Source organism: Pezoporus occidentalis, unplaced genomic scaffold (genome assembly GCF_034315485.1).
Source record: "Pezoporus occidentalis ecotype Australia unplaced genomic scaffold, CSIRO_AGI_Poc_V1 ctg10, whole genome shotgun sequence".
Lineage (NCBI taxonomy): Eukaryota > Metazoa > Chordata > Aves > Psittaciformes > Psittacidae > Pezoporus > Pezoporus occidentalis.
The window spans coordinates 9,282,220-9,308,235 of record NW_026912779.1 but is presented as its reverse complement, the minus strand read 5'-3'; the positions used below and the strand labels follow the sequence as shown (position 1 = coordinate 9,308,235).

At 38.8% G+C, this 26,016-nt stretch overlaps 1 protein-coding gene and 3 long non-coding RNA genes across 6 annotated transcripts in view; 2 read left to right on the top strand and 2 right to left on the bottom strand.

Moving 5' to 3' along the window:
- Positions 1-26,016, top strand: part of LOC134159840 (uncharacterized) — a 188,523-nt gene that overhangs the window by 66,636 nt on the left and 95,871 nt on the right. The gene's annotated exons all lie outside the window — the stretch shown is intronic.
- On the top strand, positions 952-19,291 carry LOC134159758 (uncharacterized). Of its 2 annotated transcripts, none has more exons than XR_009963290.1 (3): positions 952-1,376; positions 3,682-3,820; positions 19,232-19,291. It is a non-coding gene; the product is annotated as an uncharacterized LOC134159758 (long non-coding RNA). The 2 variants fall into 2 exon arrangements; XR_009963291.1 differs by lacking the exon at positions 19,232-19,291 and adding an exon at positions 10,084-10,226.
- LOC134159764 (uncharacterized) lies at positions 4,586-8,434 on the bottom strand. The gene is made up of 2 exons (XR_009963296.1): positions 5,406-8,434; positions 4,586-4,819 (listed from the first exon to the last, which is right to left on the bottom strand). It is a non-coding gene; the product is annotated as an uncharacterized LOC134159764 (long non-coding RNA).
- Positions 8,443-24,055, bottom strand: C1D (C1D nuclear receptor corepressor). Of its 2 annotated transcripts, none has more exons than XM_062611028.1 (5): positions 23,975-24,055; positions 14,587-14,727; positions 13,207-13,273; positions 12,727-12,782; positions 8,443-9,878 (listed from the first exon to the last, which is right to left on the bottom strand). In XM_062611028.1, exons 2-5 carry the CDS (start codon positions 14,725-14,727, stop codon positions 9,702-9,704), a joined length of 441 nt encoding a protein of 146 aa, XP_062467012.1. In that variant the 5' UTR covers positions 23,975-24,055; the 3' UTR covers positions 8,443-9,701. The 2 variants fall into 2 exon arrangements, with proteins under 2 accessions (XP_062467012.1, XP_062467019.1); XM_062611035.1 differs by lacking the exon at positions 23,975-24,055 and adding an exon at positions 23,911-23,926.

Genomic DNA, 26,016 nt, shown 5'->3' with positions numbered 1-26,016 from the left:
CTGAGCAGCCTGCCACAGCACTCCCATCCGTAGCATATATTGGGGAAACATGAGAAGATTAGTGGAGAAATAACAAAAACGCGATTATCATCACACACCACCTCAAACAGACGTTGTAAGGAAAGTTCTCCTCAAGCACCAAGTGCATTTCCCTCAGTAACATACCCACACTTTACCTCCTTGCTCTGACTACTGTGTGACACAGGTTCACTTCATAGATTTAAGCGCAAGATAGAGTAAATCCTACCTTTTACTTGCAGAGGGACCGAAGGACAGGTCAAAACAACGCTGGGAGGCAAACGCGTTCTGACAGCCCTGCTCACCTGAGGTGAAGCGCCATTTTAGCCCTGGGGCTGGGCAGTGATTAACTGCTAAATGGCGCTTAGGGGCAAGGCTGGAGGGTGAGCTATGGCTTTTGGCTCTATGGGTCAGAGCAGATGAGGGGAAAAAAAGAACCACACACCTTTGCAAATTCAGGGTAAGCTGTGTATGCCTTTAGTATGTACAAGGGATGTGTGTGTCTCTCTCTGAAGGGTTTTACTGGGTGAGGAAGGGGCAGAGCTCAGGTGTTGGCCATAGCATTTGGGTGGGGGTTGTGAGGTACAGGGAAATGGCTTCCCTTCAGCTCCTGATCCTGGAGGCGCAGTAGTGATTGAAGCAAGTAACAGCCTCACTCCGGGGAGCAATTTTGTTACACTCATATAAAAATAAAACAAAGAAAAAGGTGGGGGGCAGGCAGGCAAATAAGTCTTCTGGTGAACCATTTAACCTGGCTGCTGTGTTTGGTTAAACTATGTATGATGCACCTATGTATTTAAACAAGGTAACCCATGCCAAACCACACACCATCAGCGATTAGATTCCATGAAGGATAAAATCTAGCTGTAGTATTACAACTTTGATGAGTCAACTGCTTCTTGCTGATACGTATCAAGTGGTTAAAGGAACAAATATCTGTTTTATAGATGGAGGAATGGATGGCTTGGGGGCAGGAGTGTAGAGGACTCTCCAGTGTTGAGAGACACTTCTGTGCAGATGCTGCAAAGAAATCCAACAGTGCATATTGGTTTCAAGGGATATATATATGCTGTTCACCTTCCCTTTTAATTTAAACTTATTTAACCTGCTATAAGATGTTCTCCCTGCTTTAATAGATCTTGTTTTTCTAGCAATTACTGTCATTTAGGTAATATCACACAGATGTGCTCAAGGAACACAAACTTGTAAGAAACACCGAAGAATTTCTGGCACTATTTCTTTCATTCAGTCTAATTTCAGAGGCAGAAGGAGCCAGCCGGCTGAATTGTCTTGAAGGCGGACACAGGAAAAGCAGCTGATAGACTGAAATACAGATGAAATCACCTTTAAGCACAAAGGTAATTAAACACAAGAATTCACATGCCTTCTCTGTTGTGCTGTAATCAAACTGAAAAATGCTTTTCTCTCAAATTTGTGCAAGTAAGCTAACCTACTAAAATAAGGAACTATCAGATTCACTAAAGAGGGAAAAATGGCAAACTTCTAAGCTCATGGTTGGCTGGCTCACTTTCCAGATGCTTTTCAAAACCTAAGCTTTAAGATGTGTCTTCAGTTACCTCAAAAAATATTCCGATATCTTAACAACATGGGGGCCACTGATGGGTTAATACACACACACACTGCCAGCAAAGTCCCTCCAGTTAACACCAGCTGGAAATGAGCTTTTGGGGTTTTTTGGTAGTTTTGTTTGTTGGGGTTTCCCCCCCCCCTTCCCCTGCTGTTGGTGAGGCTTTGGCTCAGATGCTTGAATAGAGAAAATCTTTGCCAGATGAGGTAATGGCCACTGAGGTTCCTGAGGCTAGCAGGCTGCCCAATACAGGCTTTGCCTTAAATGACTTAGAACCTCAAATTCTTTTTGGACACAGATTTACCACTGTGCGTTTACTGAAGGCTTGGCTCAATTATATCTTGGCTTTCTGCTATGGGAATGGAAGTTCCATGTCATCAGTAAACTCTGCAAGGCAGAAGTCACTGTATCAGAATATCAGCATCTGTCCTCTTTGTCTTATGAAAAGCTGTGCAAGCAAATCCAAGGGCAAAATCTGGCTGTTAATTTTTTTGATAATACAACCTCACCTAGATGGCAGAAGACAAAAAGTTTTTCCATGCTTATTTTGTTCTCTAAGGTACAGGTATATCCAGAAATGCTAACCTACGCCCAGAGATGTCTCATCTACCAAAATTCTTCTGTGTAATTCCATAAATAAGGGATGAGATCAAATTCGTAAGACTTTAATGATCTGAGTACCTTCCAGAAAATAGGATACTTCATTCTACATACCCCAAGAATGCCTGCTAAAAAGAATACATTAAATGGACCAGACTTGATTTTACCAGCTTAAACCTGGAGCAGCTCCACAGCTTAACAAATGAACACATGGGGGCTAGGGAGGAGGAAAAAACAAACAAATCCAGTATAACAACTGTAACCCTTCTTTTCATTATGGTTTTAGTTGAGAAAAAAATTAAGTTTCAGATTTCTAATATATTCAGCATACTTAAAGGAAGTATACTCTTACTGGAGTTACCTCTTAAGAAGGTGACACACAAACTAATTCCATTTTAGTTAAACTGGTATGAAGTTGAATTCCAGTATGATCATAATGTAAATTAATCAGATACATATGAGAGCATTCTTTGTCCACATTAAGTTTTTAAAATCTGAAATCCATATAAAACTACATTAAACCAGCACTGTTAAAAGTTGTAGTAGATTTGCAGTTCTGCAAATACAGTATGTTACAGAGCCCTGTCATCATCCAAGATAAATTGGACTTTAACTGCAGAGTCCATATTCCTCCCTAAGATATTTGTGGCTTCAAAACTGTGCAGGGAGCTCAGTAATGTTGATGACCATGCATGGGAAAACTGGAACACAAGCAAATTAATGGCCAGTATCTACGATGCAGTTCTCTGAGGTTTCTCTAGAGGCCTAATCTGGATAGATTTTCACTGGGATAACTTTTTTTTAATCTCCTGACAAAGCATTTCAAATTTTTACCTCAGTGAAGGAGAGTTACAACCTTTAGAAAGATATGGTCAGAAGTTTTGCTAACGCTGCCAATGTGGCCTATACTTTACAAACCATGTTCCTGAACAACTGTTAAGAGTAACAGTTCAACCTTTGGGCGCGGGGGGGGAGGAGGTGGTTGGGCATTCAGCCATGGCAGAGACCAAACGTGAAGAAGTCCAAAACAAGTAGTTAAAAGCTGGCAAAATGATGAACCTCTAGGAAAAAGAACATTACCATAAAAAGCTGAGGCACTATGTGGAATTATTGGTAAGCCCTATGTATAATAAAAGGTAAACAAAGTTTAACAAGCACAAACCACAAAAATAAAATGTAAACAAAGAATCCAGGAAGCAGACTTTTACTAACACACAAGCAATTTAACTGGAAGTCAGTAACTTTGAATCAGCTATATTTTTTGTGTTGTTTTTGCTGCGTGAAGACATTCATACTTACATGAAGCCAAATTCTCAGTTCTTTTGCATTGGATTTTTGCTACTGCAGCCCTAATGAAATCAAGAGTTAAAACTGACTTAAAGCAATAGAGAAATATGCTCATGATGCTATATATAGTCTCCAGCTATATTAGTCTCTCACTAATACACACTTTGTATTCTGTTACACACCAAGAGAAGAACTTACTGCCAATCAGGAGATAGATAACATACAGGTGGATGTGTGTGTACATACAGACAGCACCTCATGAGATTAACTGCCCTGAGGAAATGCTCTCTCCATGGAAACTTTGCCCAAGAAAACATGTTTTGTCTTGTGTGTGAGTTGAGGAGTAGGCTTGTCCGTCCAGAGCAACAAAGTAAAAAGATTGTTTATGCTATCCAATTTGACAGTGCTTGTTACAAGGTATTTCTTCTTCTCACCTTTGTGGGTTTAAACAATAACTGATTTGTTCCCATGAGGCCAAAAACCATTCAAGTGACAAAGAAAAAATAAACATTCTAGGAAACTAAGGCTACAACAGTCATATAAATGAACATTCATATCTAATGAGGTAATATCAACACTACTTTGTTTTCAGACAACTTTTTCACTCGCATAACTCAGCAGCTGCTCATTTACTTTAACTGACTGCTAGTAAATAGCATCTAAGCCTTTGCCCTTAGCATTACTACTATAAAAGTTTATGTGCAAGCACAGCTGAGTTTTGGTTTTTTTTTTTGCCTGTTCTGGATTATTGCTATATAAGGTACATCACCATGCATCTGAGGTGATCCTTAGCTTGAAAATTATCTAGTTGTTCATGTACTCTTTGGATATAACATCTAGGTACTTAAATAGCAAGACTGTCATGATGTTAAGCTGGAATAACATAGTGCTGAATTAGACCCATTTTCTGTCACTTAATATAGCCTTTAAATTTGTCCATGGAATGTGTCCACACTAGTCTGAGAAGAAGCCTCTTGGCAATACTGAATTATCATTCTGACTTGCTTCCATCCATTTACTGGGGCTGCCAAATTGAAATGATGCATGTCAAGGCAACCCTACGCTGAAAAGTAAAAGATAGCCTCTTAAATGTTCCATTTATAAAGCTTTTTATTCACAGTCGAATTTAGTATCCCCTCTGAAATATATCACTTTACAAAATTGATACCTTGCCATTACAAGATTTCCACGCCATATTCACTCAGCTTAGTAGTAAAAACAAGCTTTTGCTCTTTTCCCTTTGGTACAGCTGATGAAAACCGAGCAGTTCAAGGTCTGCTTTTTAGATCACCAGCACTAAGTATTCCATAGATCTTTAGTCTTCTCCTACAGGGAAGGTTAAAAGTCAGCAAAAAGGCAAACTGTTAGTTCTATCAGTAAAATATTAGAAGTAGTACATCATCTTGAAAAGCAGAAATTGAAAGAAGAAAAACCCCAAACTACCACTAATGCCCTAATGTTAGGGATGTTAAGAGTGGTCTGCAAAACAAGAGCATTCATGTGAACTTTCTGCAAGGAATATCACTTAAAGAAAATTAGCAAAAAGAAAAATTACGCTGTCACACTGCAGAACTTTACTGCATTTTTTTTCTAATATGTCACATATGATTCTAAAATGACAAATTGCATTATTTACTTTCTGTATTATGTCCCCTACATTGCTGTAACCTAACACTTCTTTTCTTAATTACTGGCAAGTAAATTTCTAACTAAGAAACATAAATGTAGTCTTTTTAACTAACGCCCTGTTTTGACATCTTTACATTAGTTTATGACAAATGCATAACCTGCCCACATTTGGGATGCAACCCAGTTAGTTTGGCCCTCTAAGCTAGAAAGTTTCTTTGGCTTGAAGTGCATCACACTTACTCTTGAAGAATATTTCTGCAAAGTCTCATTATTTTCCTATTACGTCCTGATTTGCATGTCACTGTTTAGCTGAAGTTACTTCTTGGTCCAATTTACGATTTGCATCAATAGTTTGTTGTTTCCTTACACTTCAACTCTCTAAAGCAGCTATACATTACTAGCCAGCCATGTCTGAAAGAAGAAAGGAATGACATTCCAATCAAGTTGTTTCAGGTTTTTTTAGGATTAATGTTTCACATATCCCAGCTTGTAGCAGTGTCAAACAGGAAAGTTGTGTCCTTCTAGCTATAAGGGGTTTGTGCAGTTATTTGCAGTAGAGAAGAAACTGCATGAATAGAGTTAAAAGTTCAGTGAGATCTTGCCAGAAGGAACCCTATGCCCAGAAGGAACCATAGAATGTCACACCAGTAAGTGTTTCCAGTTATAGACTGGAGTTTGCTGTTCACAACTCTCAAAAGTTTTCCTGTGGCCAACAGCGGATAGATGCCTTAATCCAAGTAACCAAGGTCTCTTCTGGGGCCAAAGAACCAGGTCTTCATCAATCCCTGGGCAAAGTATTCATTTACTATGGAAGCTAGAATTTCCCTTCACGTTTGTAATGGTCCCAACCCCACAGTTAAAAAGTTACTTTTGGTCTACTTACTTAAATCCAATAAAATTCTTAATTATGTGAGAATTAAGTTTAACTTTTATCATTCCAGATTACTATGTTTTGAGAAGATTTCCAATAAATCTGCAACACTTTTTGACAAAGTTTCATGCTATTATTGATTTTCAAGGCCAGGAAAAAATAAGATGACTTAATCAAACATCCACTTTTGAGGATGAGGTTATCCATTAATAAAAGTACTTAAGGAGTAGAAATGAGCACCAGTGATGTGCTGACTTCCCAACTCATGGCTACCATTTGTAAGAGTGGAAATTTAAGTTCTAGTAAGATTCCTCTTTTGTTTGCAGCCACAGTAATATCTGTCAGGTCTTCTACATTACTGGGGCTTAAAATCTTGAGTTGTGTTTTCACTTACTTTCTGAAGTATTCTTTTGGTAAGCTTGGGAAATTCCTCATACAGCCTTATAACAGATTCTAGTTAATAGCTGCTAGCTTCACGTGCTCTTCCCAACGTCATCGCTTTCTTGGTGCAAAGACCAGAAAGCAAGAAAAGTTCCAGGAACAGGTAACACATTACAATCTTTAACAAAATGGAAACTATTTTCACTTCTGACTTGTAAACCTGAACACAAAACCTTCAAATTTTGGCATCATTGATTAGCAAGGTGCAAGACAGGCCACATAGACTTCCACCTACATGTACATTTCTACCATAACTTAAGAGTTTTACATCATTTTCTTATTGATTAGTTAAAAACATTCTTAGAAACAGCAGTTTTAGTGCTCCTCTTACCTGGTATGTCTAATATTAGTTAGCCCATAAAATAAATAGAGTAAAGCAAGACAAAGCAGGGAGGTGTCACACACACTTTATTATTTTCTTTAAATATCTGAATTCATTAATTCAGTGATACTAACAACTTACTATTAATAGCAACTCTCTGCATTACATTGGTATTAACTAACGCAGAATTGATACTTCTGCACCATATTCAGCACTTACACCAATGGGACTAGAAGTCTCCCAGATGTTTTCCTTTCCTTTCAGGCTCTGTAGAACCATTCTATAAACTGGCTCATATAGATTTAATGCACACAGATACTGCAATAAATGTTCTTGTCAGCATCCTATTTTGAGGCAGGAACTTCCATAAACAATGTTCAGTCATTTCACATTGGAGACCTCAGTCTAGATGTTCCAAGAATACTTGATGTAAAAAACACTTAGCATTCATGATCTTGTATTTCATGCCTCTTTCTAATAGGGCTGTTAGTGAATAACAGGCAGTGACACTTCTTAGTTTGTGGCTGGTTTGTTTTCTAGAAAAGCAAAGCCACAGACCCAGGCTGTGAACAGCCATACTGAAGGATGCGAACCTTAAAAAAAAAAAAAAAAAAATTACAAAGTTGCATTTGTTACATCTATTTAAACTGCTCTATGACAAATGCCAAACACCTGTATATAATTAATTATACCAGATGGACTTCTACCTCAGTAAGTCTTAGCTAATAGACTTGCACTATTCTTGTTTAAACATTTACTTACGAAACCTGTGTACTTTACTGGACACTAAATTATGATCCTTTTTAGAAATTATCCTTTTAAAACAGAAGTTGTAATTGAAGCTTAAGAGAAAAACCATGTAATGGAAATGTCCTTCAATCCCCTTTTAATTAACAGCACTGTAAATACAAGCTGAGCTACTCATTTCCTCAAATGCTTCTCAAAGCATAAGACGCTATCTCCCAGAAAAATTCTATATTAAAGTGCTCTGGCTTGTGCCACTTCAGATCACTTCTATCCTTTTGTCTTCCCAATTAGTTCATAGGACACCTGGCCTTTTTTTACACTGATGTTTTTGAGATTAACATTTTGAACCTCATGTGCTTTGCACATGCAGACCTCTACATCTACACAAAGTCCAGAAGTCTGTTTGTAATAGCCTATAGCTGTCATTTTCAGTATCAAAGAGGTGCAAGACAGGACACACAGACTTCCAAATAAATCTCTGTCCAGACCTATGGAGCACACCAAGAACTGCTTTACACGTGTATTGCTATCTTTGGCCTAGAACACACTTGAGGTCTTTTGCATTTTTAATCATAATTGCACAAAAAAAAAAAGCCTCCTGAGTCCAACAGCTTTTTCATTTGGCATAACCATGACATTAATGTGTAGAAATAAAGCATTCTAATTTTAGCTCTCAGCTGGCAAATGTATATGCATCTTTGACATGCATACTTACATGAGCAGTCCTGTAGATCTAGGGCAGAAAAGTGCCATACGTACATGAACATAAATACAATCAGATTCTTGTTAGTTGGACTGAAAGAAGTGGTATTTATTCAAAGAGTTTATCATAAATGAAAATGAGTAAATTCATACCAGTCACTGAAAAAAGTTTCTAGAGATATGCAATTATTTCAATTTAATAAACTTGTCAATGTATTGAACTTTTACTTTCAAAAAGAAGCTTCATTTTAGCACCTGATTCAATTTAGTCCACATTCGGTACTGCATGATGTAGTACAACTCTGTAACCATCCACTGTACATCATTCAGCTATAGATATACTGGATTCATTTGTTCTTGTCATTTAGTCTTTCACACTAACAATATTTCTCAACCACTTTTGTAGACTGGTACCGAAACTACATTTTGGTGAATTAATTGCCTTTTTTTTCCTTCCTTTTCCTGTATTTCCTAAGTAAAGAGCTGCTGCTAATTGTTAAATAGTTTTTGGCAGATCATTGAGTTTTGCTTTGCAGTATACTGAAAAAAAACAATAACCGAGGGTCTTCTGAAGAAACTTAACACGCCTCCTCTCCTAAATGACTGAACTTTACCTATTGAGGAAAATAACAGAATACTTGTAAGACACTGTAGTAGTATTTATCGCACCACAGGGTGCTTTCCCTGATGAAGATCTCAGAAATAGCAATGGATGACCACACTCCTACCACCTCAGAGCATACTTCTCTCTTTCACGGTGTCAGCAGTGAAGGATGAGCACTGCAGCCAAAATTTCAATCAAGTTCCTGCATGTGCTGTTTTTTAATAGCTGTCCCCAGCCTGCTCCTTTTTTTGGACCCCACAAATTGCCCTTTGGGGATATCTTTTCCACTGACTAGACACTGTGGCTTAAAGTGGAATACAGACTGTGTGGCCCCTGAAACTCAGTTTTCTCAGAGGGAACAGGAAGTAAAGGAATATGGCAAACCTTCAAGTTCAGAAGCTGAAACAGTTTAACACAGTGAATAAACCTTACAAAACTACAAATACAGCCTTTTACATAATGATGTGATGATGTAATGAGAAAGAAAACATGGCTCCGTCATAAACACCACAGACTAGATAGCATTGGTTAATACTTTTTAATATTCAATTTAATATTTTAATATTCACATTAAGGACATGTAAAAAAAAGTGTTACTCATCCAACAGTAAAAATATCACTAGTATGTATTACCAGCAAGCCTATGCTAGGTCATTGTCATTTCAATAATGAAATGTTACCTCTCTTGCATCAAATGGCACTTTTAGATACACATACAATGTGATCACATGTGACAAGTGTTCTGAACAAAATACAATCCTATAAAAATTCTTACCTATAACTTAAGCAAGATGTTGCTGTACAGCACCTCCACAAGGTGCATGCAGTATGCAGAACACATTTCAAGGTAAGTTCCTAGACGTCTCTAATTTATATACGGAGAGGCATAAATTTAGTCCATCTTTCTCTTTTTTCCTTTACCAGGGCCTTTGTTTTTCTTTTCATTTTCAGGGCTTGGTTCCCAGAGTGCATTTCTTACAAATCTAGAAGCAGCTCCTTTATCAAGTTTGAATGCCTTTTTCTTTTCTGCTATTTCTTTGACCCTGTTCATGTATGTTCTTACTCTCTCCTGGGGGAGAAGAAAAAAAGAAGAAGAATATTTCACACCATTGTCCCAAAATTCCTGTGAAAATCAATGAGTAGAAGCTCTCCACACTTTACAATTCTATAATATCTAGAAAAATACAATCATTTAAATACATGTACAAGGATTTTCTTTGCAAATGCCTTCTTGCAAACTTGAGGCTTCTCCTTTAGCAGATTTTCCATCACAGGTACCTACTATACTAATATCTGCATGACACTCACTGTCATAGGAACATGAACTCCTACAGAGATGAAGACTACATCTAATTGACAGTGAGAGGAGAATTGTTCTTGCAAGCAAAGTTAGAAAACAAAGTACTGAACTCAATTTTGAATTTGGCCTACATAAAGACAGCAAAATAGTATTTAGATTTGACATACTTAGAGAAATGTCATTATATAAATTATACTGCCTGACTCCTGTCTAATAAAAAAAAAAAACAAAACAGCATGTCCAAGCAAAGCCACAAAGCATCTAACTCAAAATAAAAGATGTCACAAGCATTACATATGCACCTACACCGAACTCTTGTGGTTAAGATCCTGAAATGGTCAAGGGAGCTTATGAGCAAACCTATCTAAGGAGCCTTATGAATTTCCAGCTGTATCAGAAGTTTCTTTTTATGACCATAAATAATAATAATGCCTATTTCCACTGCCATTCCATAAAGTGGATACTCCCTTGCTATCTTAGCCTCCCCAGAGTCATTTGGTGTCTAAGGATTTTTTGGAAGAAGCATGACTTGGATTGACCCCACCTACGCATACCTTCCCAGCTTACAATCTCATTTACGTACCTACTCTTCCTCATCTACTTCCACAGTCAGTAAAGGAAATTGCATAACTGAACCTCTAACATGGGAATTATCCTCTGTTAAGTGCCTGCTCCTATTCACTGACTAGAGGGGACGCTTATGGTAGTTGTATAAAATACGTAAGTTTGGTTAATGTATTTCATGACTACATAGTACGGCCTTCAACTCTAGGTGTTTCTGTAATGCAAACAACAGTAGCATATGTATACATACACATATATATATATAGCGCTCTACCCGATACCTGAATTATAAATGTGCATTAGCAGAACATTTATGGATACTGCTAACTAAATAAATGTTAATACTATGCAACTCACACATTTCTCACACAACCATTGACAGCTCCTTGAATCTGGAACAAGTTACATGACCTACATGACAGAACTGATTTTCAGTTCCTCAAATGACCATTATAAGCAACTGTTGTCAAAAAATTGGCCACTCTTTCTATATCAAAACCATAGCTTTAATGAGGAGAGCTTATAGGGTCTGAAATCATGATAAGCTGTAATATTTTTTTGGTGACTGAGTAATGAGAACAGATGGCAAACCTACATGTATCAACCTGGGAAAAAGGAGCTGACAAATGTCAACATGACAAAAGAAATGAACTCTGATAGCTTGAATGTGAGTTTATTAATATAGTTTTAATCTCTGCGTACTCCATGTATGTATACAGGGAGAGCAATTCTAAAAACAAAACAATCACCACAGAGCAGTCTTTTTTTTTACTCCCTTTCCACATGAATGAGAACATCACAATGCTCTTGGAAGGAAGGAACATGCATTCATTCACCTTGATACTTGTAAAAGGAAAAAACAACTGGATAAGAATCTAGGCTGTGGTAATTCACTCATTCTTCAGACTTAAAACAACTGGTTAACTGTGAATAAAATACCAGCATAAAATATCCACAGCAAAATAGATAGAATTTATTTTTTAGTATCACTAAATTAACACAATATTCAGACACTATGTAATACAGGAGGAACAAGAAACTGACTGAAAGCTCATGAAATACTAACTGATCAATTTTTTTAATATGATACAGTCTAGGCTACTGAAAACCTCACCTAATTAAAAATAGAAGTATTCTTGTTTTTCAGGATATCTTTCTGCATTTTTCAGTCCCATCTTCTGTTCCACTGCCTAGGCAAGGATTGTATTTAACCGAAGCATTTTATGATTGCCCAGATTTAGTATTTTCATTTATACAGGAATTAAAATGGGGAGTTGTAAGTTTTGATTTCTATTTTTTCTTCAGGCTAAATGATCTGATTTTTTTAAGTCAGCAGAATTTTCAAGATAGCGGTCTTCTATACTGTAGTCATGCATCTAAATGGAATATAAAGACAAACCTAAGAGATTTATTGTAGGTTGTAAATATGTCACTAATGCAGAATTACTGGACAATACACATACAGCTGGTGCCAAAAAAGCTTTTAGCTTTGTTGCTGAACTGAATTCTTTATTGCTGAGAAAATGAATTAATGGAGGACTTGGAAAGAGGGGGGGAACTCTTTCCCGTCTTTGCTAGTAAATCAACCACACTACACTTTCAGAGTCATACAAAAGTAAGAAAAGACAGCCTCAGAGATTAACATGATTCCAAGTATTTATAAAAAAAATGCCGTACTGGAAGTTATAAATTATTATCAGACATGTAACATTTTTCCATTTAGCAGATACAAGTGAAAAGCTGCTCTGTTCAGAATCCAATTCTCAAGGAAAGGTGGAGAAATGAAAAGATGACATCATTTATCTTCTTGTTCTAATTTCAGCAGACTCTACAATTTTGCTTTAAACAGTACCATTTGGAACTAAAAATATGACTTTCTTAATTTAGAGAGCGCAGCAGGGCACATGAACAGTTATATAACGCTACGTAGCATATGCGTGCTATTATGGCAACATCAATTTTAACCATAGATACAAATTTTTTTTTACTTCTATAAGAATTAACTGTCCTGGGCAAGTACGATATTGCAGTGCTTGCAGTGTGAGAATCTTACCAGTTCTTGTTTCACTGGATGTTCCTTTGGATTGACTCCCTGGATAGTCAAGTATACTACAAGATAAAAAACATGAAGTTTTTAAATCTGAAGGCTGTCATGACTGAGTACCCCATAAATCAGTCACATAGGAAAACTAATTTCCACATAAACCCATTAGTAACAATTAGAGTTAATGGTGTAAATTATCTGACAAACTATTATCATCAATATTGCAGCTAAATTTAAAAAAAATCTAACATAGTTAATGTTGCTAGGAAAAAACAAACATCTTCATGCAGGTACAAAGTCAGCTTTTGTAAATTCCTATTTTTGGAGTTTCAACATCATTTACTCTACAAATGGCAATAATTTGGATCCTTGGGGTAATTACAGGTTTCTAATTATTTTGCTATGAAATATGATTATTTAATGTTTGCAGCTGTCTAGAAGGTGTTCAAATGGCATCATAAATACTTTTTCCTCCTACCGCATACTTACCCCAGAACAATGAATTTAACGTGTACACTGAAACCAAATCCAGCTTTGCTTGCTCCAGAGGCTCTAACTAGAATGAAAAAAAAAAACAAACAACAAAACCAAACCCAACACATTTGCACATTTTATAATTATGAATGTATTCATAAAAGAAGTACACACTGAATGAGGTATTTTTGCACCACAGGTTCACTAAGACCACATTGTGCCTATTTCTGTGCCATCACAGAACCATTCTCTCCAAGTACTCCAGTAATTTTCCCTGTCTGATGCCACAGTCCCAAGTGGCCAAAAGCACAAATATCTGTTGGCACATAGCTCTTAGACTACTGTTCCCATAGTCAGAAATAAGTTCCTGTTTTTCCACAGAAACTTAACTCAAAATAGTTGTTACTATCAGTGGAAGGGAAAAAGAAGTCTTAAGATTGCTGAAGCCCAAATGTGAATATACTATGCTACAGTCAATGAACATTAAAACTACACATGGTAGACTGTGCTTAACGCATGCTGGAATACTTAGGGCTGTAAAGCAAAGGAAGAATAAAGGTAATGAGGGGTTTTTTTTCCTTGACTGTCAAAGTCAATTTATTATTTTAGTCCTATAGGATTTCCAGAACCTCTGATAACATCATTGTAAGGCTCACTACTTCTAACATGGATACTGTCAAAAGATCAGTGTTGTAACGACTGTTTTCTTCATGATTTATTTGTGTTAGAAATCCTCAGAGGATAAAGAAGTTCCCTCATGCGCTAGCTTTTTCTTGCCCTAGAGAAAGAAATTACATATTAGGCTTTAAATGTTAAAAGATAGAGAAGCTTGTATGAAGTCTTCGGTCTGTACCTTGCTCTGTCTTTATGCCCTCAGCAAAAAACACATTTTACAGACTTAGGCTTATAACACAGCTAAAGGAGACAGCTGTTTTTTAAGCACCAGCTTCTGCAAGTCTAGACTTCTAGAATCAGATCAATTCTCACTGCTGTCAATTCACCTTTATATCCTACTGCATATACAAAGTTCCATTAAGTTTGTTGTGAAAACGTCTCAGAAAAAGGTGTGAATAACCTCGCCATTATGAAAGAGCACTCAGCATGCACTTTAAGGAAGGTCAGGAATAAGCTAGGATGTCCTCTACTTAAATGACTCACTGGTAGAATCATCGCTTTTCGGCTTGTAAGAGCACGTATTTCACTGTTTAGTTTGTAAGATCGTCTGGGTATCTTAGAAATGTAAGATTTTCAAATACTGGGTATCAAGCATAGAAAGTGTCATATTTATATGTGTCTGTGCAGTGGCCAGGCCTAACAGGCTCTTTTATTTCAGTTGGGATTCCCAGATATTCTTGTATTAGTAACAAAAAGGTTGTCAAAAGCAACATTACCTACCTTTTGGAGGTCACTCCTAGAAACCAACATCATTGCTTTCAGCATCTCTTCTACAGAACCAAGACATTGTTCAAATGTTGCAAGATAATCATGAATTTCAGTAGGGTATTCTTCTGGGTTGGTATAATCTGATGCCTCCATCTGGAAAGAGGAAACAAAACTAATAATCCTTTTCTTTAAGTCTCTACAGAGTCAAAAGACTATATTTTACAATACAAAACGTTATTATACATGCATTAAACATTGTAAGAAATGCCTACTTCTGAAGAGTTCCAGCAGGTAATGTCAATAGTGACACAGTTAAAGGTCCTATAATTTCATGGGTATCGCCTAACTGCTGTGCAAAATGGCATGAAGGAGCATTACAAATGACATGACTGTATTATCTACTGTTGTAACAGTCCCAAACCAGTATTAAGCTTTTATGGTCTGTGATGGAAAGAAATTATTTGCTTGTTTAAAAGAAGCACATTATAAATCACAGTATATAAAGAGCTATAGCAAGCAACAGGCAGGACACTAAACAAAGACAAAACCAACAGAGATATGGCTTCAGCCTGTCTTAGGAACAGACATTACTTCAGCTTTAAAATGGTTATGCAGCACCAGTTATGTCAAGGTCAGTTAAAATCTTCCAGTGCTAAATTTAGGAGTTGGTCCAAGAAACTCTTCCTGTGAACCTGCATCCAGTTTTCTTAATTCTCAATGGGGTATTATAATCTGCAATGTAACTCTACTGGTGACAAAGATGAGTTGATTTGGGGATTTCAGAATACTCTGGAAATCTTATAGAGACATCTATGCACAGCAACTGTGAGATAAGCAAAGAGGTGAAAAATCCCAAAGCACTCCTTTTTGATCCCAGCATTCATGGTAACATGTTATGGCTACTGCCAAGCCATCTGGCAGCTGGCTTACAACTGATACCTTTAATTCCTCTCAAATCATAAATCCCATATCATGAAGAGTCAATGTTGCTTACATATTATTTCCTACAACTCCTACTGATTGAGCAACAACTTTGTAAATGTTGTCAGAAAAGAGCATAATTTTCATGCCCATTGGTGAGCTACATCAGGACAGTGGCAGTACCTGGAACACTGCAGTCCTTCCTACTTAGCATCAGTGTAATCCCACTACCCAGACATTGAGTACAGAGGGAATTAAATTAAGTTGGAGACCTTGCACTTCAGTTATGAACACCAAGCCACACGCTCAGTGCAAACACCAAGGAAAGACCAAACAACTGTTGCATCACTGGAGTTTGTTCTAGATAACAACTTGATCATTCCCTTTTCCTGGCAAGAGCATGGTATGTGTGAAAGAGGTTTCTTTTTATTTATATTGTCTCCTAGAGGTCAAACAGGAGGAATACTGGGAGGAAAACCAATGCGAAGCTACTTAAGCTTTTCTGCAACTCCAGTTTTAATCACACCGGCATGATTCCAGAAATAGAATCATAGAATAGAATCATAGAATCATTAGGGTTGGAAAGGACCTTAAGATCATCTAGTTCCAACGCCCCTGCCATGGGCAGGGACACCTCACACTAAACCATGCCACCCAAGGCTCTGTCCAACCTGCCTTGAACACCCCCAGGGATGGAGCATTTACAACTTCCCTAGGCAACCCACTCCAGTACCTCACCACCCTCACAGTAAAGAACTTCTTCCTTATATCCAATCTAAACTTCCCCTGTTTAAGTTTTAACCCCTTACCCCTTGTCCTGTCACTACATTCCCTAATGAAGAGTCCCTCCCCAGCATCCCTATAGGCCCCCTTTCAGATACTGGAAGGCTGCTATGAGGTCTCCACGCAGCCTTCTCTTCTCCAGGCTGAACAGCCCAAACTTCCTCACCCTATCTTCATACGGGAGGTGCTCCAGTCCCCTGATCATCCTTGTGGCCTCCTCTGGACTTGTTCCAACAGTTCCATGTCCTTTTTCTGTTGAGGACACCAGAACTGCACACAATACTCCAAGTGAGGTCTCATGAGAGCAGAGTAGAGGGGCAGGATCACCTCCTTCGACCTGCTGGTCATGCTCCTTTTGATGCAAATAGGATCAGCCAGTTAACAAGTCCAATTTCACTGTTGCTGTTTGCATAGTTAAAAATTATAATCCCACTCAGCTGCTTGACTTTTCATCCTGGTCAGAGGTGTTTTTCAGATCAAGTACAGAATGACAATATTAACCATGACATTTTGAAGGTCCCTTCACTACCCCAGCATGGAACTCACACATGTAAATACTGCTTAAGTCAGCTGGAGAGGACCCAAGCAGGAAAGCTGAGCTGGACCTACAAAATGCTACCCACAAAAAGGCAAAAAGCCAATACAATTATTTCTGTCATTTACAATAGTATTGTTTGTGTTTCATTCTGTCCTAACCAGGACATAATCAACCCTTCTTAGGTCGATTAAAGTGTGGAAACAATGTTGTTAAATTTTAGTCATATAACACAGCATAAAAAAATAATTCAAGGCTACAGAAGAAACTAGATTTTCCCTGGTGTTAATAAAGTTAAGCTTGGTTAAAAGGTGTCTGTCAATACACATTTACTATACTCGCACATACAGGGAGAGAAGTGCAATCCAATCCAGTCTTCTACAGAGTTTCCTATCACTGCAATACTTAACCTACTATGGTCTTAATTTGATGGACAGGCATGAACATAGTGATAAATTCCAGCTTTTCTCTCTCCCTTTATCAGAGAATCAACACCAGCAACTGCAGCAGGAATAGAAAAAACAACAACAAAAACCTGTAGCAGCAATGTGTTATCAATCAAAACTAACTCAAGCTATTTTACAGCAGTTGCAAGGATAAACAGTCACTAGTGCATGTATGATATTCTTTCCAGTATCCCAAGCTAGACCTAAAGAATGAGGCAGAGAAAGAATAGGAAGACAGAACAATAACAGATACAGTCCAAAATATATTTTGCTATGATTGTTGCCTCATGAACAAGAAAGAATTTTGCCCTTGTATCATGAAGTATTTACTTGACACTGTCAATTGGCAAGGAAAGGGAAAAAAAAAAACCTTCAATGGAACATCAGCCTTCAATGGAACAAAGCTGCACAGCAGCCTGTGTACAGGGTCCTTCAATGATAAGTCAGCTCCTTCTGCCCAAGGAGGGGGAAGAATTTGTTGAACTTGTGTTTTCATTTCAACAGGAACTAGCAAGTTCCTACTCCTGCTGCGTAGGGACCTCTCTCTTTTCATTAGACTGTTGTTTCAGCATTACTAATCTCCAAGCAGGATATGTTACAGTGTTGGCACATGCCAACAATAAGGCAGCAGTCAACAGCCTAAAATAGTTTTGATAACATTAAATCAGCAAGAGCAAACTTACACTACATTAGGAAACGTGTACACCGGAAACTCCACAAAACTGCGTCTGCCAAAATCAACACATAAGACTGCACAGTCCACCTGCAGAATGACAAAGCCAAGGATGGGAGGAACTAAGACCACATCAGTGATTCTCTAAACATACCTAAAGGCTATACTGCCCTCAATAGTTCTGTCTCAGTTATTAAATCACAAACAAGTTTTTCCTCAAAGTTTTGCAAGTGTTCATATATTTTGAACAAGCAGAAATTTAATTCAGTTCCTGAAGTTGATGTTTACCACACAGGATTTCTCTGATGAATTTGCTGACTTTCAACCAATTTCGTGTGGCACAGAGACCCTGCTTAAAAAAGTAAAGACAGTACAAATATTCAGAAGAATATTCAGAGAAGTTACAAAAATACTTGCTGGGTAAGCATGTGAATAATGGGGAAAGCTAAAGGAAATGAGGATAAGACAGCATTTTCATTATCAAGTAATAACACAATGCAGAACGCATTTGTGGTGGTGTGCACAATGATAATACTTTACAAGATCTATAATTTTGAGACTGCAAAGTTCACAACCCATAAACATAAAACAGAAGAGAAAAGGCCCACTTTGATTAAGGACACCAAGGCAAACAAATAGCAATGAAAAATGTGGTGTGACTTCATAACATCAATCTACCAGAAACAATTATCCCTTTTAACCCCAACTGCAAAAACTGCCATGTAGTTTTTGGGAAAACAGCATAAAAGAGAAGTATCTTTGATGAAGAAAAGGACTTCAAATCACAAATGTAAACAATTTTCATGGGAAAATTTATTCATCTTATTTAAGTCTGATCAAAAACTGTCTTATGAATTTCTACATCTGAACATCCCGAAATTTCTGAAAGTTTCTGAATAAATACTTGTTCTTTCAGACACATAACTACATTTATGTAAATTTCTGCACAGAAAGCAAGGAACACCTTGTTTTCCCTCCAGTCAACATAGTATAAACTACAGCAAGTAACACACTCAACCTGCACAGAGGGGAGGTAAATATCAGACATTACAAAACACAGAAAATACACAAATAGAAAAAGAGAAAGCAAGAGAAAATACATTATCTTCTGCAGACTGTAGAAAGTCTAAACAAGTGACAAATCAGAAGCAATTTGCCATAGTGCTAATCTGGCTTTTGATCTAAGATCCAAGTGAGTTAAATGCTATATAGAGGATGTTTAAATAAAGACAAACAAAATGCAGATGATTATGCACAATACAACTTGCAAAATCCTCCATCTTCACATTTATCTTTCAGGAGAATGAAGAGAAGAACTCTGCAGACTCCTCTCACACCCATGACTGGCATACAAAGGTAAAAAAAGGAAAAAGGGAAACTGCAGACAATTTGCAGGTGGCTTTTATGAATAATTTTTTAATACATCTGGTGTTCTAACACAAGCCTTAGAAAGTAATTGCCAGACGGCTTAAAAAGCAAAACCAAACCTCCTTTCCTGCCCACCCCCACAGCAAAACTGTGTCTGTCATACTGAAAGATATAAACTCTAATTAGGCCCTGGGTACCTCTATGAGAGATTTTGCTGAAGATGCATGGTGAAAGTAATGGAAGCCACATGCATATATCAACAAGGCAACAGGAAAGCCCAAAAGACATCATTTAAAAGTGCTCAGTGTTAATATTATACACATGGCTTTCAACTGGAATTAAAACTGCAAGTTCAGGATAAATACAGCGTATTCTAAATATTTTGTACATGCAAACAGGAGACAAAGTAATTTCATTCTGCTTAATATTGCAACTTTCTTCACACCTCATGTTAATTCTTACCTACTTCTTAAGCAGTAGAAGTCTTTGTCTTTATACTGAGCTCAGATTTTTTTTCATATAATTCATCTAACAAAACTCAGATTAGACTTTCCTTCTTTTCATGCATATTTTACAGATTATACAGAGAAAACCAAAACAAGCCCAAACCCTTTTGCTTGGAGCATATAAAAATGTTCTCAAATTCAAAACAAATGCACTAACATCAGTTTGACAAACCATCTCTGTCAGCTCCTGAAAATTGACGCTGTCCTTCTTCTCCTGAGCTCTGACTCACAACCTGTACTGAATGTAGCTGATGTGTACAGCAGAGATCTCCCCTCTGCTCTAACACTGTAGTTCACTGCTGTGGCTAGAGGACAACAGAGCAACAGGCATCTTAAAGCTAGCAGCATTCGTGACTAAATTATTTGATGACAGACCTCTTTTGGGCAGAGAAATCCAATTTATTCCACATTTACAAAGGTTTAAATATAACAGGCTCTAGTCTGTGACAGACACTCATCAGCATTATTGCTGCTTAATAAACAATTAGCTGCCCACTAGTCATCACTGCATCCACAGATCTGTTTTGCTACTAATGCTTCTCAAGTCAGCTTGGGGCAACTGGAGAGCAAAGCTACTACAATTAGTTAGAGCATGCCTGCAACTCACAATTTTGTCTGCAAGAAAGATTTCCATAGCAAAAGTAATTAAGCCTACCATGAAATACCAAGTATGCACCAACAGGCTTATCTTGATCCCCTTAAAAATACTGCAACTTAAGCCATGGTAGTTACCCAAATTTGCACTGTATTATAAATGGGCAACAGCTGAGCAATCATTTTTAACCCAGTTTTCAAAGCTCTGCTTGTCAGCATCTCAGCATGCACAGCTCATAGACATCAGGCTCCTGCTGATGCCACTGAGATGTCTTTTGAGCCTCAAAGGATTTGCAAAGTTATTCTGATAGAAGGAGAGGGCCTTAGTGACATGGTTTAGTGGTGGACTTGGCAAGTCCTGGGGTAAGGTCAGGATTGGTGATCCTTAAAGGTCTTTTCCAACCTAGCTGATTCTACGATTCTAAGATTAAAATTTAAAGGGAGGGAATAATATTTTTCAGGCTCATTTACACTTCAGCCCATGGTGGATATCATGTGAGAAAACAGGTATCTCAGCTTGGCTTAAACCACCCGGATTCACTACAGCCCCATCTATATCCACACAAACCAGCTTTGATGTAAACCTTTAACTCAGCCTGCATGATTCGCAAAACATTTTTATTCTCTGTATTCAGCTGTCCTAGATTCCACATCTTTGATGACAGTCACTTCCTCTTCTGGACAAATCCAGTATCCCCTGGCTCTTGTTCAGCTCCAACCTGTGAGTACACCTATTAGTGATTACAATGATAAAACCAGCTTTCTTCAGGTATGTCCAGAACACTTCTTAGTGAGACATCTTAATGAAAGCTCTCACATTCAGACTATGCCCCCACACCTTAGTTCAAGACTTGGGCTTTAAAGTGATTTTATATTTGTATGTCTAAACTGGTCTTTAAAACATACACTTTTGGTTGCACTGAACCTTGCCAGAACTTGTACAGCAAAATACTCTCTCCTTGAACAAAACAGTTCACACACAGTGGTTTTTTGTTCATGACAGCAACTAATACTGAATACTTCTGTCCTACCAAATTTGCAGGGAACACGAAATAACCCACCTCCAGTCTATAGCTCCTGTGTGCTCTAAACCATGGAGTTCAGTACCTCTTCTAAAATCTGCTGCTGCTCTCCACTCGTATCAGCACTATGAATATCCAGAATTAAAACCAAGGAATTTTTTCATCCTTTTAAACTGCTAACCTCCTTTGTACCTCATGCAACAGTACCTTTCTCTACTTTTAGCAACCCCAGTGTATATTTGACTGTGCTAACAAGACTCTGTTCAGCTATGAGAAGTGTATTTATCCTTTTGTTGTTGTTGTTGTTGAACAGTAACTGTGGGATGTTGTAAGCACCAATCTTACTGACACAGGAGAAAAACGGGGAAAGTCTCTCCTACCTATCCCCTAAAGAGAATTTAACAGCTGATAACCTGACAAAAAGGAGACCAACTACTACCCACGAACAAAAAGGATGTGCAAAATCACAGAAGTGAGGGAATACTAGGGAAAACTATTTGGGGACACGTCATTTTCACAGGGATTGAAAGAGATGAAATAAAACATTGTGGGATGGAGAACAACAGCGCACCCTAGCCTGGCACAGGAAGAGAGGTATGGCAGTAACCACAGCCTGGCACAGAAGGGAGAACAAAGCACCAGGATAATAGAGGCAGCTGGGAAAAGGAGCCTGAGCAATTTCCCAGCACAGAAAAACGGAGTTTATGCAGAACAGCAGGCGTAGGGAGCACTGCCTGTGGGAAGAGGTAACTAAACATGAGCTGTATCCTGAGGCCCAGCAGAATGCTTTATAGCAAGCCTGCATGAGCAACAGAGTAAAGCAAATAAAGTGAAGAAAGAGAGCTCAAACAAAGGTAATAAAGTCTGCAGTCTCAAAGCCTTCACAGTCTGTTATCATATCATCTATAAAGTTAACAAAATCAAGCTTCACTGTATTACCACTCGGTCACCTGTTTCTTCTTTCTATGCTGCCTTTTCCAGCTTAGTTCTGTAACACCTAGATGGAGCTGTGCTGACCAGTACCATCCCGGTGCACTGTTTATTTAAAGACACTGATGTTCTTCTCGGCTCACCACTGCATGTACATCCTACCATTGTCTACTGCTGTCATTACAAACAACTAATCTTTACTAAATGCACGCAAACCAATTACACCAATGAAGAATTCATTTTAAAAATCTTAAACCACTTCAAAAAGAAACATGCTCAGCAAAAAGGTTTGTGTGACTCCTGCACCCCATTTCCGATAGGAAGCCTAAGAATTCTCATAGCCTCTTCCAAGTTTCTCACATTCTGGCGTATGGCCTTGTGTTAAGTGCTTTCTGATTTCTTTAGCAAGGGCCATACTGCGCCAGGATTAGCAATATCCAAGTATTTTAGATTGGCAGTGTTCTTTTATATTTTTAAAGCCAAGAAATGTGCCAGACACCCCTCAATTTTATTTAATAATCAAGTCTTTCAATTATTGCTTCAAAAAATGAAGTCTATAGATTAGCATAATCTGAAGTTTAATTTGCAAGTGAAAGTCCCTTTTAAATTGCTAGCAGCAACTGAGCTTGCAGTCAGCTGTGACCAAAGCATAAGCAAGGGGACATCTTTGCCTTTGTAGCAATATAAGAGAACCGTAATGAGAGCTACCTTTTCACAAAACACTTGAGCTTAATAACCTAACCCATCACCTGCCTTTCAGTTAAGGGGAAATAACACTAACCATTTTAACTACAGCCTATATATACAACCTGTATCTTGTCTTTGAAAAGCACTCTTCTTACAATTACTAAGCTCTTGGTGTGCTCAAGATGCAACACTGTTTTAATAAGCTTTAATAGGAACCTAACCACTTACTGCCTATGGTACAGCCTTCCTACCTACAACCATCCTCAAACCATGACCCCAGCTGCAAAGCCTTTATCTCATTTTTACAGGTAACTAAATAAGTGATGCATTAAATTGATTTTATGCTCGCTAGCAAAATTAGTACAGCACACAACTTGACCCTCAGTTCTGGGAAGGCATGGAGGGTCATCCACGTGTTTGGGACTGACAACAGAACAACTTGGGCTGTGTCACATTGACTTAGGTCTCCTCTGGAAGCCTGACTCGGCTCTCAGGTCACACATGGGTTCCTTGATCACATGCTTTGAAGGTGAAATAGGTATGTGTGCAAACCGAAGCCTTCTCAACACTTTATAACCATAACACTCCTTCTGTGAAAGGTGAGGCATCTCACCGACCCTTTAGGGCCGCGATATAGTGGATTTGAGCACTTGTCCCAACTCCCCGAACGCACTCGGTTGCCGCGGTCCGACACGAACCGTGTTCCCCACCCTCACTTCCGCGGCTCTCAACAGACTGAAACCTCAAGAGCGGGGATAAGCCCCCCGGGCACAGCCACCAGAGGCCCTGCCTCCCGACAGCGCACTCCCCGCTCTCCAAACGCCTCTGAACCCCCCCTCGAGCCACACTACGGACCGCGAACAGCCCCTACCCCAACGCAGGCCTTCACCCCCGAGCGGTGGGGCGGGAGGGGCAGGTAAAAGAGCCGCTCTTACCTCCGGGCGCGCGGAGAGCGACGAGTAGGCGGGGCTTCCTGCGGCGCACAGCGGTGACGTCACTGCCGGCGCCGTGGGGCGGCCCCGGGAAGCGGAGGGACGGACGGATGTGAAGCGGGAGTGCGGGGAGCGCCGGTGTGGTGGTGGGCGCGATGATGAGAGCGGTTGTTGTGCGTGAGAGCGAGAACCGGGCCCGCTGTTTTAAGGCAGAAAACGTGCTTGTCGGCTCGCAGCACGTTTAGGTGGAGGCGGTAAACAGCCGGCATGCCCCAGCTGTTCCCAAATGTTCCCAGGTACTTCCTGGGAAAAGGAAGGCACAACGTGGTTTTAGAGGTGGTCCCTTAACCCTGGAGATCCCCTGTTTACAGGGAGGCATCTCAGCGGTTTCTGACAGGTTGCACGTCTTCACATAGTCCTCAAATGAGGGTTGGCTTCTAACAGCATTATTGGTTGTGATTTCTACCCTGTTTCTTCTCAAGATTTCAGCAAATAAATCTGGGTTCAAAATGCAGTGTGTTAGTAGTTCTGCACTGCAGGAGCTTGCCGAGTGGAAGCCTGCACAAACACAGCTGTGGCTCCCAAAGATAAGATCCACGTTTTACAGATTTACATTCTGATAAAAACAGAAGCCAGCATCCACATCAAAAGTATTGGTATTACTAGCCAAAGACCTCTTTCGCCTCTTTTCTGTTCAGAGCTCCAGCTGAACATCATTGTAAATCAAGCCTGCAGCCTCTCCCCTTCAAGGCAGATCGAGATAGGATCACTGGAACTTTTCAGTGTGGTTAAAGAGGGCCTGTTCTCAGCTACAGGTTATGCAGGAGTGCATGCGGCTGATTAGTCTGTGGCTGGTTGTTGCCTGGGGGGAATGTGCAGAGCTGGCTTACTCAGCATCAGGGTTTCTAGAGGAAAACAGGTCCAGTCTGAAGAAGGGCAAGGTCAAGAGTGGTGAAGGGGGAAGAATATACTCATAGGGAGAGCAGGACTATAAGTGTGGGGTCTTATGTAGCTTGAGTGTACCTCCCTGTGCAATTCAAAATAGTGGCAAAAGTGAGCTTCCTTTTAATAACTTGGTTTACATCTGAGTGCTATACTATGTCTCTTCTAATTAAATCAGTATGAGCTGCAAATGAGTCACCCTACTCCCTGTTCGAAGCATATCTAAAGATCTTCAGATGGAGTCATTACTTGTTTACATCTTGTCGTCTCCTTTTCCTCCAGGAGATGCAGAGATTTAGGGTTTCAGTTTCAACCAAAAATGGCTGCAAAAATAATACAGATACTTGTTTCTAACAGAGTGTTTATGAAAGCAGCAAACACGGGGATTCTGTAAGAGTCTTTCAGCTGTCTGTGGGATGCACGTATGCATAGTAGAACCACTTGGGTAGGGAGTGGTATGCTTACTGTTAATATTTTAGTGTAATAATAAAATGTGTCTCTGAATTTTCATAACCATTTCTTACTTTCAAAAACCACAGTCTTAATGATTTTTTCTTGTTCATTTTTACTAGAACAACTACTGTAGGTTAAAGGGAATTTAGGAGAGATTGTATTTTCAAAAAAATAAAGAAATGCAACAGCCTGAAGGGAAACGGAGAAATAGCAAGACCTGCCCTCCTAAAGAAAGCACCACTTTGCACTTTCAGTGTGCCAAGTGTTTATTAAGGACCTCAGAACACTTGACATATGTTTAGTTCATTCTTACCTCGGTATTCACATGTCACAGGTTGGGAAATACAGAGAGGGAAGTTGATTAACAGACTAATTGATTTACCAAATGTTAGGTAGAAGTTTCTGCCAGTCTTATTTCCTAAACCAAATATTTTGTTTCAGTTACAAGATCAAAGGAAAATGTGACACATGTTGATCAACGTTCAGAATCAGCCAACTGTTTGTAGAAGATTGTAGCCACGTAGAACATTAATGCAGTACAGGTTGTACTTGGAGAATTTCATGGTAGTACAATGTGGCTCTCTGTCTCCTTCTAGTGGTTTACGTTTGTTATAGATAGGCTTCTGGGTGCAAAGTAGAACAGATTTATA